At 35.6% G+C, this 18,272-nt stretch overlaps 3 protein-coding genes across 7 annotated transcripts; 2 read left to right on the top strand and 1 right to left on the bottom strand.

Annotated features, from left to right (window-relative positions):
- The first annotated feature begins 1,054 nt into the window (after positions 1 to 1,054).
- chif (DBF4-CDC7 kinase regulatory subunit chiffon) lies at positions 1,055 to 7,294 on the top strand. Of its 4 annotated transcripts, none has more exons than XM_013314810.1 (7): positions 1,055 to 1,263; positions 1,332 to 1,417; positions 3,669 to 3,863; positions 4,118 to 4,224; positions 4,310 to 4,447; positions 4,520 to 5,655; positions 5,729 to 7,294. In XM_013314810.1, exons 1-7 carry the CDS (start codon positions 1,224 to 1,226, stop codon positions 6,748 to 6,750), a joined length of 2,724 nt encoding a protein of 907 aa, XP_013170264.1. In that variant the 5' UTR covers positions 1,055 to 1,223; the 3' UTR covers positions 6,751 to 7,294. The 4 variants fall into 4 exon arrangements, with proteins under 4 accessions (XP_013170264.1, XP_013170265.1, XP_013170267.1 ...); XM_013314811.1 differs by having other exon boundaries at positions 1,057 to 1,263; positions 1,336 to 1,417; XM_013314812.1 differs by lacking the exons at positions 1,055 to 1,263; positions 1,332 to 1,417 and adding an exon at positions 3,543 to 3,550.
- Positions 7,295 to 7,666: 372 nt separating this feature from the next.
- On the bottom strand, positions 7,667 to 9,086 carry ND-ACP (NADH dehydrogenase (ubiquinone) acyl carrier protein). Of its 2 annotated transcripts, none has more exons than XM_013314656.1 (3): positions 8,834 to 9,086; positions 8,393 to 8,506; positions 7,667 to 8,085 (listed from the first exon to the last, which is right to left on the bottom strand). In XM_013314656.1, the coding sequence occupies exons 1-3, from the start codon at positions 8,993 to 8,995 to the stop codon at positions 7,906 to 7,908; spliced, it is 456 nt and encodes a 151-aa protein (XP_013170110.1). In that variant the 5' UTR covers positions 8,996 to 9,086; the 3' UTR covers positions 7,667 to 7,905. The 2 variants fall into 2 exon arrangements, with proteins under 2 accessions (XP_013170110.1, XP_013170111.1); XM_013314657.1 differs by lacking the exon at positions 8,393 to 8,506 and adding an exon at positions 8,538 to 8,648 and having other exon boundaries at positions 8,834 to 9,085.
- Positions 9,087 to 9,237: 151 nt separating this feature from the next.
- On the top strand, positions 9,238 to 16,412 carry LOC106119713 (protein HID1). The gene is made up of 17 exons (XM_013314845.1): positions 9,238 to 9,379; positions 9,450 to 9,663; positions 10,209 to 10,354; positions 10,729 to 10,782; positions 11,185 to 11,384; positions 11,539 to 11,680; positions 11,765 to 11,836; positions 12,076 to 12,270; positions 12,560 to 12,650; positions 13,089 to 13,319; positions 13,608 to 13,772; positions 14,060 to 14,189; positions 14,264 to 14,367; positions 14,538 to 14,737; positions 14,842 to 14,963; positions 15,140 to 15,298; positions 15,796 to 16,412. The coding sequence occupies exons 1-17, from the start codon at positions 9,314 to 9,316 to the stop codon at positions 15,857 to 15,859; spliced, it is 2,355 nt and encodes a 784-aa protein (XP_013170299.1). The 5' UTR covers positions 9,238 to 9,313; the 3' UTR covers positions 15,860 to 16,412.
- The last annotated feature ends 1,860 nt before the right edge of the window (positions 16,413 to 18,272 follow it).

Raw genomic sequence — 18,272 nt, 5'->3', positions numbered from 1 at the left:
TAATAATCGTACAATATAGACGTATTACAAAGAAAGAAAAAAGTAGAGAACTTTCATACTTTCAACATTACTCATGATATTAATTTGTTACTTTTTAATGCATTTTGTTTGAGAATGTTTTTTTTGTACGTTTTTTCTATTTATATTTAGTACTGAAAACCTGATTGATACTTGCTGTTGTAATGAGTGATTGGGAAAACTGTAGTAAGTTACGCAAAGACGCGGACTACAAAAGATATTTTATACTGTATAAACTAGCGTTTGGCCATGGTCTCACCCGATTTTAGGTGGCGTGTTTTTCAAATATACTTATACTCAAGAGATAATAACTTCTTAACTAGAAGGGTTTTGTATACGGTATTTTTTTTTAATTTGCTGAAGACTGTTGTTTATTAGTCTTTGTTTTAAAAACTTATTAATGTGATTGATGAAATAAGGATCATCCAAGTTCGAACAACAAAAACAGAGACGGTGAATAAAATTGCATTTAGGTGACCTAAATAGGACTAGTAACAAAATAAACGGGTCGATGCCTACATATAGGCACACGAATGACGCCCACTTTATATACCTCGTACATAACGATATAAATAATCGATAGCGCGTACATAGACCCGTCCAGGCCGGTCGCGTCCAATGTCGGTTAGCTCGCAAGGATTATTGAAATGCATGGATATTGATGTAGTCTATTCAACTTACAATTGCTATGGAAACTATAAACTAGAGATAGGAAAGTTTTGGACCGATGCAAAATTGCTTTAAAAAAGCGCAGGATAGAGCCATTGCAAACAAAATAACATAAAAATAGTATATGAATTCATTAATTCTATGTTTATGTAATTGAAAATTCGTTTTATTTACATTTTGTCTTACCTTTAATACGCTTTTTCCAATTAATTAAGTAAATTTATATTTGAATATTAATTTGGAAAAGAAAAAAAGTTATCGATTGGGATATCGATTTATAACCATAGATCATTGACTTATTTAGAATAGTCTATTGATCTCAGCTGTCATTGACATTTGGTGTACTTGTACGAGAATCAGTGTATATTTATCTAGCTAAAGAATGTTGGTTTCAAAATTTTCAAATATAACAATTGCATAATCATTTAAAGTTAAAAATAAGGATATTATAAAAGATATATATTAATAGAATATGTGACAGAATTCTCAAACATACGTGACATCTTATCATTAGTGAATAGTAATTTCACTCAGCCATGGTGTCACCTATAAATCTCCAAGAAAAATATAATAAAGGTATGCAGGTGACTAAAATTATATTCATTAAATTATATATGTTTATTAAATTATTTGTATTGTTTCAGTTAGACAAAGTTTCTGTTTTTATTTGGATATCCAAGATCCAGGGCTATCTCGATCTATATCAAGGAGGTTACAAGACATGGGTTTGGTAAGTTATACTTTTACAATTTAAAAATAATCGTTAAATCATATGAAAAGTACAAAATTATCACAATAAATGTTTAACAAATCTGTGGGTTATAAATAATTTTACGAGCATTATCTACAGTTACCTTGTGTTTGGTTATCCTTTATTTTGTCACATTATTTCAATTTCGTTGTAAGCATTGATTATTTTAAACTATTGTAAATTCTAATGTAATTTATGAAAGCATGCTAAAACCAAAAACTAAAAGTAAAGTGATGTAATATCTAGTATCTGATTCCTTTGTTGTAAATACTCGAGTTGTTTATTTCGAATTAAAATTAAATACAAATTTACATGAACCATTGATGGATAAGATTGACAAAACGGAACGGTTGTGGCTCATCAGCCAATGAAATGCCTTCTCTTTCAACTAGACAACTAGCGCTGCCGGTGAACGAAATGAGAACTAAGCAAATATCTCCATCTTGTGTGACAGATTTGTGTTTGTTGTTGCTTTCACGAATTTATTCGGCAAATGTTGATAAAACACAGTAAACACTATCGTAATTGTCTATTAAATTATTTTCAAGTGCATAACATAATAAGTGATAAAAATATGTTTGTTATGTACAACAATACAACTTAAAATCACCAGTGACGAAGTGGACGTCTCAGTGACTAGTATATAGTTACTTATTTTTGTGATAAGCGGTGCGCGGGGGCCTCGCGGACGGCTTTTGTGTAAGTATATGCCTCATACGATACCCACATAAGAGTACTGACATAATGGTTTTGTCAGAATTGCATAGAAAATAGTTTTAAACTGTACTCTCCTAGTGAGTAGTAAGGCGCGTAGTCAGCGTTTGATTTTAGGTCATCTTTTGTATGCTCGCGTTACAGCCGCCGCCGTAACGCAAAATGCAGCGGCCCGAGGCCGCGCGCCGCGCTCGTACATGCTGCGTTGCACTACATCCATTTAAAAGTCGTTTTAAATGTAGTTTTCTTTAGCTTACCCGTGTGTATGCTTAATTTTTGACAGTTGATATGGCTTTGTAGATGTCAAAGAGTTGTGTTTCTTAAGATTATGCGGTTACGGACTAGTTTTGTGTAAAGATGTTTGGATGTTATTTTTTTGCGCGGGACCGTTGGCGCGCTCGGCGCGATGCTTTGGGCCAGCGTCCGTATTGCCGAGTGTATTTCAAGGAAATCTCGACGTGTATGTGGCGTCGATAATGTAGCGTTCACTCCCGCCTCACGACAAATAATTTCCTAGTATAGATAAACTTGTTGATCTTGTAACTTTGCCGTCGTATATATTGTCTCCGTGTGTTCGTAACAAAAACACTTTAGTTGCAACATGCATTTTACGTTTTTGGGTCAACTTGTTTATATTTTGCTGACTTTCACATTGTACTCACAATTTTAAAGTGACAGCTCTAAAAGTTGCCTCATATATTGTCTAGCCTTTTTAATCAGTGATAACAATTTTAATGCTGACAACACCAGTTTATTAATTTATGTGGGCAATTAATTACAAATAACATTATTGAAATAATTACCATAGTAAACATAAATTAATTAAAGGTCCTTAAAATACTTTTACCAGTATTGATGACTATTGATGTTTATTTAATTAACTAAGATATTTTTCACCTGACATTTTTCAATGTAATAAAAGTTTGCACATTTTAATAAACTGCAAAAGTTATGGTAATCATATATTTAAACATGAGATCTTTTATTAATATTCTGAAAAAAATATATTTCATACAATATGTATGGAGATAAAAGTTAAATCCAAACAGAAAATAAAAGATATTTTCATATGAAAGTATTACAAACTACCTCAATATAATATAGGTATAGTTCTGGAAAGTTATAAAAATTATATAGGCATCTAGTCTAGGTATTTTGCTTCACAGCTTAAACGAGACATTTACAATTTGACTTCTAAAATCATAAAAAGATTTAATTTTACGAATAAACTCAAATTATATAAGTCAGTAGAATTATTATAAGACATATTTAAAACCTTTTTTTGTCGAGTTAGTGCAAAAGTTTTTTTTGTTTTTTTTGGTGGTCATTGTTAGTTGCAAATACATGTCTTTACAGATGGGTGCTAGGTAGACACACTGCGGATGGAAGAATATGTGGGTAGGTTGTACTGCAACCTTAGCCACTTTGTTTTTTTGCTCAATGTTATTTGAAATTCTCATGTTATTTGTTAAAATTATTTTGAATAGCAGTATCAATAATGAATATGTTGTTTCAGCGCGAGGAGGTGTTCCTGACGCCGAGCGTGACGCACGTGGTCGCGTCCCGTGTGGCGCCGAGCGTGCGTAGCGCATCGCGATGCGCGCGACGTGAAGGGCGGGCGCGCGCCGATGCCATGCTCCAACGGCTGCGGCCGGAGCCCCAGCCTGCGCCTCCGCTTACGCACGCCTATGTGCACCTCACCGTACACAAGGTACAATTTAAATAATCTTAACAATTAAGAAAATCAAACTAATAATGAAGAACTAAAAAAATATATTATTAATATTTTTATCATACTAAATTGAATATCTATGCTGCATTAGTTTTTTTAAATATTTCATATTGCTTTTACTAACTTTTTTCATATTTAACTATTTATTAACTTCTAATCTATCCTGTTTACTTATTCTTTTCTTTATTCTTTGTACATTATATATTTTTACAGCATATTTATTAAACTTTCAGGCTATAAGTCTATTGGATAAGCTATATGACACATTCTTCACGGCACCGCGTAAATCGCATGTCAGGCTCTTCAATAAACATTTTATCAAGATTGAGTTTTTGGACAAGTATGGACAAATTTGGATTGTGCAGTATATGATTGTTAATTTTGTGATTCTCAATGATATTTATAATTTCCATTTTAAATTCCAGGCTGTGCAGACCTGTTTTCAAGGAGTTTGATGAATGGCCCCATATATCTTTAGAGCCTGATCCTCCCAAAGAAAAGAAAGAAAAAAAAGACTTAGTAGAAAATCTCACTAATACAATTAAGAATACCCCAGGTCAGAAGTAAGTGCCGCATAAACATGAAATCATTTAAATATTTCATTAATATTCTAATCAGAATGACTTATATTGCAGAATGACTAGAAAAAGCCGACCTCGAATAAAGGATAAGGAGGAAAAGGAACTAAAGGGTGGTTACTGTGAAATGTGTAACACAGACTATGTGGACGCGGCTATCCATCGACGATCGCCGCAACATATAGCCTTCGTCAGAGATCATACAAACTTTATCGCGCTCGATACCTTGATAAGTTCAGGCGCGGATGTATCCACATTCCTCGACAAGGCGACACCCGTCAATGGTGAACGTAGGTCCCTCCGGAAACTCTGCAATGGAGATTCTGAACCTAAGAACAAACGCTCAAAACGCTCCCAGTCTCCTGACTCTACAATGAATGATAAAAGTCCAAAACGTAATGGTGGTCATGATGAAGTTACAAAGCGCAGTACTCGGTGCAGCAAGAGGTCCAGCGAGTCTCAGATATCGGAAGGTCGCCAGTATTATAAAGTAGTCGGAGTGAGCACAAAATTACGATCAAGTGGTGGTTTTGCAACAAAAAGGAAAGGTTCACCTACCGCGTGTAATGGCACAAAACCTCTAGTCGTTAAGTTTAGAAAAGTAAGACGTTCAGAACTGTCTGTACTCAGTGATGAAGCAGAACAATTTATGTTTCCAAAACGTGCCAGTTCAACCAGCTCAACGTCGTCCGAGGAGCACGACAGTGAGGGAGATGATAGTAAAGAACGACTAAGGCCGAAAAGAAAAACACCACCTCAACCGCAAACTTTGAATGACAGACAGAGGTTGGCGAGACCAGTAGCTCTAAAAGAAGAATCATCTGAGGAAGAAAGTTGGCCACAGCCCCATAGAAAAAGAAAAAAACGAACATCAGTCAGTACTAAAAGAGGAAGGAGGTTGCAGTACAAAAGTCCAGCAGTAGACCCACCTCCGAAACCGCCAGAACCAAAGCAAGCGTCGCCACCCGAAACTGCTGAACCACAAAAACAGCCTGAAGCTGAGATAAGTCCACTAAGAGAGGAGCTTTCAGAGAAATGTATGAAGTGGGAAGATGGAAGACTGAAGTACACTCCGGCTGTAGAAAATTTAGAGTTTGCCTTTGAGTCTGTACCACACAGTGAGCCATGGTTTGAAACCTTTAAGCGTCAAGATCAGGATAAAGTATTGATAAAGAATTTGCCACAGTATTTTGGTAAGTGTGTCTTTTATTACATAGGTATATGTATGTTTTTAATCACATTTTAATTAATTTATTTCTTTTACAGCTTTATACTCCAGATCTCCAAAGTTACCATATGAAATTGGTCAGTTACCATCATTAAAGTCAAAATGTCCACTCAGCGACATAGCGAAGCAAGAAGAGAAACCCGGTCCATCGCGATCGTACGGCACACGTGGTATGAAGAAGCAGAAAATAAAAAAGCGTACACTAGCTTTAATGGCGTTAGAACATCCTAGAAAATCACCAAGAGAACACGCATCTACATTAGCAATACTCGGGTCTGCGGGACTGTTGCATCGGCGGAAACACGCCGAGGATGCAAAATCTACAGCTTCCGAGGACACGATTAGTGACACTCACAGCAATACTAAGGTTGAACCTATACAGTCTGACAACCAAGAAGCGTCTGAAAGGATGCAGCAGTTCTTGTCGGAAGTGTATGAAGACGCGGCTGACTACGACGTACCCGATGACGTTATGGAAGGAGACACGACCGTCACCACGTTTAGTAACATTCCAGATGTCTCCAGCTTAGTCTCCGAATGTGAAAATTGTGATATCATTAGAAATGAAATTAAGCAAAACTCTAATACTGAAGTTAAGAGTAAGAAGGGTAAATTTAAGAAAAAGAATAAAACCGGATGGCCCAGCAAAAGAAAACAGGTTAGGAAAGATTCTCGAAATAGCAGTATGGAGACAGAAAAACCGGAAAGCTTAGATACATCATCCATAGAACCCCCTGATGATGAGACCACTCAGGATACTATTCTTGAAGATCATAGCCTTTCAGAGACTGAAAAAAATGTTACAGTAATTGAAAATACGGCAAAATCTGATAATGAGTTAGAAGAAAGAAAAACAAGTAAAGCTGAAGAGAAAGAATGCAAGCGAACATCGCGATCATCAGCATCAGAGACTGAGGAAAAAGATAAGAATAAAAAGAAGCGTACACAGCTAGCTATTGGGGACTGGTTGCAGCCGATAGTGAGAGTGTCAAGGATGGAGCCGAACAGTGCGCGGCGCCTGCGCTCCGCCGGCAGAGTGCGCGTCAATCGCACCAGGTAGCGCGCGGCGGATACCCCGCCCCCGCCACACGCGACACATAATTTCATTAAAAGACTTTTTGTTATAATTTTGTTGATTACTATTGTGGTAGTCTCATACGCGATGCGTCGAAATTTTTCGTCATTTGTGTAAAGTTATTTATTTAGTCGTGTTAAAATACAAGACAGAAGAATCTAGCTTCATGTGACATGTAAAATATAGTAACAATTCCTACAGATATTTTACTGTAACTTATTTAAATGTTTATAATTTATTGTGTACATTTTCATATCAGTTTTTCTCAGAAACTGATAATTGCTGAGACGCAGTATTTATAAATTAAGTGTATAAAATGTACATTGAAGGCTTATCAAGTCTCCATGTAAATATGTCTATACTTCAATGTTAAAATGTTACTTGGGGAAGCGTGTCTGTTGTTGCATTACTTGAGCTTAGTGTGTAAATAGTTGATGTTTTTTTGTATGTCAGTATGATTTCCCTTTTGATGGATGAAGTTGTTAGACCATCAGTTTCATCAGTAAATATAAAAAATTAAAGCAATATTCTAAACTAAAAGTGGTTTTTTTTAAACAAACTAAAAGTTTCTCTGGCCCCATTAAAACAGATACTGTTTATGTCTGATAATTCCTTTTTACCAATTAATAATTGCGAAATTAAAAAATATTTTTCAAGTTTATATTCCAATAGTAATTATTTTTTGTATAAGTCATGAATTGCAATATATTTACAATTGAGAAACAACCTTGAAAAAAATAGATTGTAGTAGAGTGGATCGAATTTTATATTAACTATCAATATTATTCAATTATTCACTTTATAAAAAATTAATGTGTAATGAAATTTATAAAAACGAGTTGGATTTATTTATAAATATTCATTGTAATTTAAGAGAGGAGAGAAAATGAAAAACAACTGATCTATTCTAACAAGGCTGTATTGAATAAAAACAGGATTTACACTTTTTACATCCCACCCGATAGATGTTACATCATTTCTCTTTCACAATGTTCATTCTTCTGAATAACATGTAAAACAAAACAAACTAAACACTAAGCAGAATCACAATAAATCTTAGACCAATTGTAAGTAAAAAGTGTTTTTAGTTGTAATCACATTTGGTCCAAGAATGTTGAGATTTATTTTAAATCAAAAATTCTATTCATAAATATCTTCTTTATCTGCAATGTATTGAACAATATCTTTGGGCCTCACCAGCCTCTCTGCATCACCGTCAGGGATTTCAAAACCAAATTCATCTTCCATTGCCATGATCACCTCTACATGGTCAAGAGAATCTAATCCCAAGTCTGTCATGAAGTGGGACTCCAAAGTTAACTGGAATAGAGAACAAAACTTTTATTACAAAACCATACTTCGAGTATCAAAATAAAATTGTGTATCAACTCCAAAAAGTATGTACTCAATTTGTTTGAACATTTGTCTAAATATTATTACTATAAATCTTGAAACAATTCTCTGTTCTGTTTCTTGTTTATGGCTCTCCCTCATCGGATTGGGCCAATGTCAAGTAAAACAATTCTCTAGGATTTTAAGCACACATACATGGAGAATACGAAAAGAAATGACATTAATTATAATATAGCAAATGAAAAAGTGCTTTACATTATGGTAGAAAAACTACCTTCTCAGGTTTAACTTTGTCATACAGTTGGAGTACGAGCAGAACTCTTTTCCTAATCAAGTCTAGGGTGAGTGGAGGCCCACCACTGTAGTTGCGGACGCAGAGTTTCGCGTTCTGAAACAAATTTTAAAATATTGTTCAGTACCTTGCTATTAGTCAGTTTGTCGTAAGCCTTGCACACTTTCATAACTCGTTCTTGAATTTCCCGCGGAGATAGCTTAGCCTGCGCACCGGACGAGTACTGTCGGGCATACACCTAAACAATTTATGCAGTTATGTACATTTTTGTTATGCAATAACAATTTTGAGGTTATATTGCATATTGCGCGAAATCCAAATAAAGCTTAGCCCTTGGCGCTAAATAACGTTTCTTAAACATAAGTTCAGGTAAAATTTAAGCGAAATAAATAATTTTATTGTATTGATTGATAAGACCCTTACCCCATTTTGCACTTGAGAATTTATCTTAGCAATGGTTTGCACGGTACGAAGTTTTTGTACAGCGACTACGGTAGATAGCCTACATACGACCGGGGTTCTGTAAGATGTGGATTTTCGTAATAATCCACTAAAAGCACTACGAACAATATTCGCAGCAGCCATTTCGATTCAATTCTATATCTTCATAGACAAAAGAAGAATGCAGAATTTGGAAAATCGACAGCCGAGAAATGTCTCCCCATAGAGTATAAATTAAAATTTTTCGATTAAAATGTCACAGATTAAATATGAAAAGTCTACTTACAGTTATGGCCAGTGCAACCCTTTTTTTAATCTTTTTCATCTGTCACGTTGTCACAGACTTATTGTCAAACTCTAGTTGTCCTTGGTTGTCATTTGTCAAATTCAATTCGATTTGTTTTGTGTGTACGTATGTTGGAAATGATTTTATTGTTTTTAAATAATTAAACAATATCGAAGATGGGCAACGCTGATACTAAATTAAATTTTAGAAAGGCTGTAGTTCAACTAACATCTAAAACACAGGTATTAGAATGTTAATCTTTGTGTTATTTTTAACGCTCGATATTTTTATTAATTTTATATTTATTTCTAGCCAATCGATGCCACTGATGATACTTTCTGGGACCAGTTCTGGTCAGAAAGTGTAACAAACATACAGGATGTGTTCACATTGGTCCCTGGTGCTGAAATACGGGCGTTACGAGAAGAATCGCCAAACAATCTGGCCACTCTTGTATACAAGGCCGTTGAAAAAATGGTGAAAACTGTAGACAATAGCTGTAGGACACAGCGGGAACAACAAAACGGTATGATATTACTTTATTACTTTCAAAGATAAAAACTCTTATTAATTATAGAACATATTTTTTTTATACAGTAAAAAACCTTGAACACGAACTAATAAAAATAAAATCAATTTAATGGAAAGATCATGTTAACATGTAAAACCTACCAGATATGAAATAATAATTAGATTAGATAGTTATAGACATAGGTTTCCTCTTCTGCAACACATAAAAAAACGTCACTCTCAATTTATTTAAGAAAACAATTAACAATTGGCATTTCAAATGTAATGGAATAAATGTAAAGCATTATATATTATTAATAATTCATGAAGAAATACAATCAACATCATCATCATCATCAGCTCACTGCACATCCCCACCGAGGGGCTCGGAGCCTACCCTAAGTTAAGGGTGATACAAATACAAAAGTTTCATCAAATTATTTAATGAAAAAACTTGACTATAAATATATGCATGACTTGCCTTGACTTAAAACACGAGGAAGTAAGATACATACATATATTTTTTCTTGTATGAAGTATTAGTAATAGCTTTTTTTCCAGCATTGAACTGTGCTCGACTACTGACCCGTGTGTTACCATATATGCTGGAGGAACCGGAATGGCACAGCTTCTTCTGGTCATCACTGCCCGCCGCTGGTGAAAATGAATCCATACCTCTTGCACAGTCTCTTATCAATGCTATTTGTGTAAGTTATTAATGAAAGTATTATATGTTTGTTTTTTTTTGTTATAAGTAGTAAAATATTATATCTTACTAATATTATAAATGGATGGATGTATGTTTGAAGGTATCTATGGAATGGCTTAACAGATCTCGCTGAAGTTTGGCATAGACAGGAAGAACACATATACTATTTATGAAGTATTTTTTAGTTCCGCGCGGACGGAGTCGCTGGCAGCAGCTAGTTTTATGTAATGCCAGCTTAGTGTGATAAAAACAATGTTATTAGTGAAATGAATATTTTTCTATCAACTTTTGACAGTTCAAGAACATTTATATTGTATACTCTTATTTGAAATACATAGTAGAGTATTTATATAAGTAACATTGTGTTTGCAGGATCTTCTGTTCTGTCCGGACTTCACAGTTACAAGCACAAAGAGATCCGGTCCTGTGAGTATTGATTATGTTGATAACTTTATATCTTATCATTGTACATTGTTTGGGTAATGTATTGATGTGTGTAACCATAGATAAACTACAAATTTTTTTTTGCTAATACTTTCAAATGTATTTTAGGTAACAATTTACTATTATTTCATTTTTTCACACAGTTTTCGTGACTATGTAAAAAAAGTCGCTGAAGACCTTACTCCTATATATGTTCAGCTTTAAATCCAAACGAGATTCTATCCAAAAACAATGCTATTTTGGGTTAGTTTTGGTTGACTCATTACTCCTAATGTTGGGTACACTGTACCCAATTTTAGATGTAATGGGGCATAAATAGACGCGGTGAGAAAACACTGCGTAGATGACCTTGAGCTATCAAGAAGATTCTATATGGTCGTGCAGGAGCGGGCAGAAGAGCTGTCTTCATTGGACAGTTGCGAGTACATCTGGGCTGGTGGTGTGGGATTCGCGCGCAGTCCGGCGCGCAGTGCGCAGCATGAGGCGGCCCGTGCTGAGCTGCTGCGCCTGCTGCTCACCTGCTGCAGCGAGACTATCTACAGGCCTGCACATCTCGCAGCCTCTCATCATAATAAGTGGATAGCGTGAGTTTGGAATAATAAAACTAACGACCTAAGCTAACATGCAACTTGTTTGTTAAGAATTGCTAGTTAAGAAATTCTGTTTTTTGTATGATGAATATGGGTCACATCTAATTTACTTTTTAATTAATAAAAAATATTTTTCTTTGTTCCATAGTTACCTGACAAGTTCTGAGAACCGTCATGCCTTGCCGCTGTTCACTTCACTTCTGAACACCGTGTGCTCGTACGACCCTGTCGGTATCGGCTTGCCATACAACCACCTGCTGTTTGCTGACACGCTCGAGCCACTAGTAGAGGTACCATAGACACATAAAGCCACCATAGAGTAACTATAGAAAATCGTTATTATTATTTTTTTTGAAAATATTTTTTTTTCACAGGTGGCGTTGCAAGTGCTCATAGTGACATTAGACCAGGATACTAATAATGTCATTAATGGAGATTCAGAGGAAGTGAGTTAATAATTTACTTATTTATCTATTTAAGCTTTCTTTACAGTATAATGTTTATAACATTACATAGAAATGCAGTGATGTAAGGGACCTTAACGCTAATTTATTTTATCAATATCTTTTTTTAGTTTCAAGAGATTTGTGAATGCAGCAAATTAAATCACTAGATGGCGTTAAACTCATTTCGTTCAAAACTTGAAACACATCCGCTAGATGGCGTTAAATACGTTTTGTTGCAGAGTCTCCCAGACAATCTGTTCATCAACTACCTGTCTCGCATCCACCGCGACGAGGACTTCCAGTTCGTGCTGCGCGGCGTCACGCGGCTGCTCAACAACCCGCTGGCGCAGACCTATCTGCCCAACTCCTCCAAGAAAGTCGCCTTACACCAGGAGCTGCTTGTCTTGTTCTGGAAGATGTGTGACTTTAATAAGGTAAAGACGGGTAGAAGTGATAAAGCGGCAAAGTTATTTTGGCCACCTGAATTCGTCTAAATAGCGAAATGACCGCTGCCCATAGATATTCATAACTGCAGATGCATCTATGGTCAAAGGGGGAAGGGAGGCACAGAACAAGCATATTTCCCCTTCCTTCACCACTCCTTTAATAAATCCCCCTTCCCATTCTTATAAGAAAAAGGTGGATAAAGAAAGAGGTAGATTTTATTAGATTGTTTTTTTTTGTTTGTATGCATTTGAAGAAATAATAGTGTCTCTATTTCAGAAATTCATGTACTACGTGCTGAAGAGTAGCGACGTGTTAGAAGTGCTGGTGCCCATACTTTATCACCTCAACGACTCACGCGCAGATCAATGCAAGTTCTCTTTATACTTGTAATGTATTGTCTTATAGCAGGTAGATCACTAGTCCGTAACTATCTCATGTACCCCATTTCTAACCTCGTGGTCCTATGTAACCTTTAGAATCGACTATTAAAAAAAAATAATACCCAAAGTAATCCATAGGACTAAAGTAAGTCGAAAAAAAGATTTTTGGAGGACTTTTGTTTGGGTGTGTCTTTCCTTAGTATTGTTATTACAATTTAAAAAAAAAGGACATTTCGAAAATCGATTCTTGATTAGATGTCAAACTATGTCTGTTACTTTTTACTTATATGTTCTATAAATACGAATGTTTAGATTAACTTATTGATTTTAACACTTATATAGAACATCTTACAAAGTTGCGGTCAATATGGTCAGTGGTCAATATGGTCAGTGGTCAATAACTATTTATGTACCCCAATGTGTAGCTCGCGTGGGTCTGATGCACATCGGCGTGTTCATCCTGCTGCTGCTGTCGGGGGAGCGCAACTTCGGCGTGCGGCTCAACAAACCGTATGCAGCCGCTGTACCCATGGACATCGCAGTCTTCACCGGCACGCACGCTGACCTCCTCGTCGTCGTCTTCCACAAGATCATCACCACCGGACACCAGCGTCTGCAGCCGCTCTTCGACTGCCTCCTCACCATACTCGTCAATGGTATAGTGCACCAATATAAGATGCAATCATTTTATTATAAATGGAGTGGCTATCAGACGTTGTATTTTGTGCCTATTTCATATTTTAATGTTTACTAAAACAAACAACTTATTAAGTTTTTTTTGTTTTGTTTTGGTTCCTTGTCGCGGGAAACAGTTAGTACATAAGCAAAATCGAATTATTTACAGTTAAAAAAATAACGTAAAAACGAGTGCTAAAATTGTTAGTATTTTTTTGATCCTTCGAACTGGATCTATTTTAGACTCATGTTATACGTTTGTTGGTCAGTGTCACCGTACCTGAAGACGCTGTCAATGGTGGCATCAACAAAGCTGCTGCATCTGCTGGAGGCGTTCAGCACGCCCTGGTTCCTGTTCTCGCAACCTCACCACCACCACCTCGTCTTCTTCCTGCTCGAGATGTTCAACAATATGATACAATATCAGTTTGATGGTACTCACAAATACTTTATACTTATATTTCCATTGGTATTTGCACGTATACGTCCACTAAGGACCTCTGAACCTACACTAAGTCAGGGAGAACTAGAACATAGTCACTGTGGCCTAAGGCGAATTGGTTGAAATACATCTATATATAGATTTGTGTTGTTTATGGTTTCTTTCATCATTACGTGGAAGTAAGATACTTTCATTTGAACACAAATATCGAAACCAACATCTATAAATCACAAATTTGTTGGATAATGTATTTCGGATGTATATTATTGTTGAATGTAGGTAATTCAAACCTGGTGTACACGATAATCCGCAAGCGAGGAGTGTTCCACGCGCTCGCCAACTTGCCGCACGAGCACAACGCCATCGCGCGCTCCCTCGCCGCCGCTAAACCTGCCAAGCCTCTCCTCAGGTACCACTCCGCCCCTCAATATACAGTCTCTCTCCTGGTTGCAACACGAATTCAACTCACATGCATGTTGTCAGGTCTCGCAGCTCGGAGTCGGTGAAGGAAGCGGCGATGGAGGGGTCCCGTCCTGCACAGCCAGCAGAACCCGGCACCCTCAATGCCACGCTACCAGACACGCCCGGTACATGCCCACTGGCACACCCACTGACACACGCCCATTGACACACACCCAATGACACACGCCCTCTAGAACACTGCCCTCATTACACGAACACTCAAACGAGGTACAAAAACTGTCGTCTCTTACTCTAGCGTTAGTTTTATTGTAAAACTTGAAGGTTATGTTCGTAGCAATAACATCGATGACGGAGCGCGAGTCTGCGCATCCCAAGGACCAGCTGCTGCCCACACGCAGCGGCGGAGACGGACAGGACGGCGAGCGGGATCAGGACCAGGATCAAGACCAAGACCAGGACCAGGATCACAGGACCACACGCAAGACCAGCCACGACAACGATAATAGAGAGAATAACAATGATAATGCATCACAGGTTGGTGTATCTTAGCGAAACCCACGAAACCGTTATGTAGATACTTTTAACAACCATCCATACATCCATTTTCTTTTGTAATATTAGTAAGTTTGTATGTGCAGCGTGCGGGGTGGCAGGCGACGGGCGAGTGGGTGGCGAGCTGGCGCGGCCGTCTGCCCCTGCAGACCATCATGCGTTTACTCCAGGTCCTCGTGCCCCAGGTCGAGAAGATATGCATCGACAAGTCAGCACAACTTTTATTATTAGCCATAGATAACTGACCATAGATTATACTAACCGCAAACTAATTAATCATAGATAAAAAATATGGTCAAAATGCCCATGTTTTTTGGCATTGATTATGAAGGAATCTCATACATGCAAGGTGTATGAACAGATAAAATTTATATATTGTATTAGGGGTCTGACGGACGAGTCTGAGATCCTGCGGTTCCTGCAGCACGGCACGTTGGTGGGTCTGCTGCCGGTGCCGCATCCCATCCTCATCCGCAAGTACCAGGCCAACGCCGGCACCGCCGCCTGGTTCCGGACCTACATGTGGGGAGTCATATACATCAGGTAAAGATATTCTTACAATGATTTTAAGTTAAAATCTGCATTACATTCTAAAATCTGGATAAACGAAAAATCTTTGTTAGCGAGAATCATTGTCCAGTTCTGACGGACGACATTCGTAAGCGAGAAACTTGTCTAAGAGATGTCTATAAGCGAGAAAAATATCGCGGTATTTTGGGCTGATGTAAATTTAGGTTTGATCGTATTTTAAATGTGAAACTCAGTTACAAAAAAAAATAGCTGAAAATTTTACAGATTTAAGACATATTTTATGTATATATCAATAAAAATTGTACTATGACAAATATCTAATTCATCATCATCATCAGCTCACTATACGTCCCCACCGAGGGGCTCGGAGCCTACCCTAAGTTAAGGGTGATTAGGCCATAGTCAACCACGCTGGTCAAGTGCGGGTTGGTTGACTTCACAAATATCTTTGAATTTCTTCTCAGTCTAATTATGTAAAATAAATATTTTATCTGTTATGCTCGCTCCAGGAATGTGGACCCTCCCATCTGGTACGACACTGACGTGAAACTGTTCGAGATCCAGCGCGTGTGAGTCTCAGCAACGAGCACACGACTCTCACATTGTCTTAGTAAAAATTACATGCATTTATATATTATATCTCACACGTATAGTGGCAACACTGACGTTGCTTTATTTACATTTATATTTATTTTATTGCGATTTATTTTAAGCTAGTTTTATGCTTTAGCTGAATTAAATAGTCTAAAAGTACATATTTAAATGTAATATAATTTATAAATTACATTTTATACGAATAAATAGTAAAAAATGTCTTTTTTCGAATTTCTCGCTTTTAGTTTTCTTTTTCAGAACATTTTATTTAATTCTTTACATGAAACAGTCGAACAAACTTTCATAGTTTAATTTTCTATTTCTTTCTCACACAATTTTACTATCGATTCTGACAAGTTATTGAATATTCATAAAGCAAAATATGAATTTCTATTTTGACTTTACTAATAATTACAGACATACAAGGATATTTAAATCCGATGGACATAAGTCTTAACTAAATTATGACAGCTCACTAGCGCCCCTCTGCCAACCTTAAAAAAGTGTTATAAAAACATTTTTGTATGACAGCTGTTTTTTTCTTTTATGCCATTTTCTTTGCAGGTTTTATATATTTCTTGTCAGAACTAAATAACAAATATTCTTGTTTGACTATGTAATTTGGTTATGTAATTAACTTTGTTACGTTAATTATCAAATAGTTTTTTTGTGTTTGATACAATTCTTATATGAAACGTAAATAAAAGATATAAAGTCAATTTTGATTAAAGCACTCTAAAACACAGTGTATATTTATTAGTAACGGCTTATTTTTTTTTTTTGCTCGCTACTTTTTTGCCTATTTTATTAAATGATTGCATTTAAACAGTTACCACTATTTCATAATGTATTATTTACATTTTACTTATTTTCTTAAATTGTGAAATCATGGCAACATTTTACCTAAATGTCATTGACAAAATCGTCAGTTTATTTTTTTTTGCGGTTGGCGGGAACTTTTTCTTATATTAATTGCCAATAAAAAAAAGTTTTGGTGATAATGTAAAGCTTCTTGATAGAAATTACCGCACAGAAAAACAACGACTTGCGCGACAAATCAAATGTCTCATGGTTTTATGACAAATTCTTGCTCTCTCGCATTTCACAATTCATGCTTCAAGTAGCTTTGCCCTCGTAGTTAAAGCATTTGTAACATTCCAGTAAAAAAGTAATAAAAATTGGCTTATTTAAAGTTGATGTTGAATGATGATGTAAAAAAAAATGGCATATAATCAGTGATGTCTTATGAAATTAATAAAGTAATATAACTGTTGCCATTTATTAAAAAATAAAAAGTTAAAAAGGTTTTATTAGAGTTCTATCACCATATAATATTACATCATAGTGCAAAATATTGTCTATTATTATTAGAATAATGATATTTAAAACATGCCTTAAAGAATTTATACTAACAACGTCTCTTATATCTTGTGAGATCTTTTATACGTAAATATAAGTTGTCGAAATATAATCTTATGAATACTATAGTACTAATTCTTATTTATAACCTCATTAAATATAAATTTATAATAAAAACATTTTACGAGTATTTTTGCAATTAATATCCACGCTTAAATGCACTTAATCCTATCATTCGATTATTTTTAGTCCTAATTTTTTAATATAGTTTCGATTTACGATCCTAATTTAAGCTTTTAATTAATCATTGAATAATAGATATTTTATAATATAACGCTTTCAATGTTACTGAGGTCGGCTGTTTTATGACTTTACTAGTCATTTTACTTACGCTTTGCTCGTATTTCTCGTTATGTTTTAAAATGCTAGTTAAATATAATCTTTTTAATTGTGGGTGTGTGCAATATGTATAATACATAACAATATCCAGTAAATTTTCAACATAAATATTGATGACTAATCTAATAAAAATAGTTAATTAATTCAGGACTTCAGTATGTATTAAAAATTGTAAAGTAGGATTGACTATTTAACACGTTCAAGGCCATCGACTCTCTCTAAGTACACTTTAATGAAAACATCGGCAGTGAACGTATTAAATGCATACATACTGTTCATAATTGGTTTATTTAATTGGTTCAAAAATTGGTAGCTAAGAAAAATCAAGGTCAGTCAAACCCCCTGAATAGATATTATATTTGTGATGATTTTTACCTCCTTGTGTAATAAAATCCATTATTTAGTACCAAATATAAAGCATTTTTTAAAAAAACGATCGCTTTTTCACTTAATGTATTTTTACGTGTACCCACATTGTATTTAGGTTTAATAAAATATAATTTAGTGTAAATCTATTATTTATTTTGTCAAAGTATGTACTTAATGTTATTAATTAAAAATATATGAGAATACGAGCTTTAATTTGTTTTTATTTAACCTTTCAATGATTTCTATAATGAAAGTGGAAATGTTG

Source organism: Papilio xuthus, unplaced genomic scaffold (genome assembly GCF_000836235.2).
Source record: "Papilio xuthus unplaced genomic scaffold, Pxut_1.1 DF827135.1, whole genome shotgun sequence".
Taxonomy (NCBI): Eukaryota; Metazoa; Arthropoda; class Insecta; order Lepidoptera; family Papilionidae; genus Papilio; species Papilio xuthus.
Note: the sequence above shows the minus strand (reverse complement) of the source record. Positions and strands in the feature narration are given on the sequence as shown.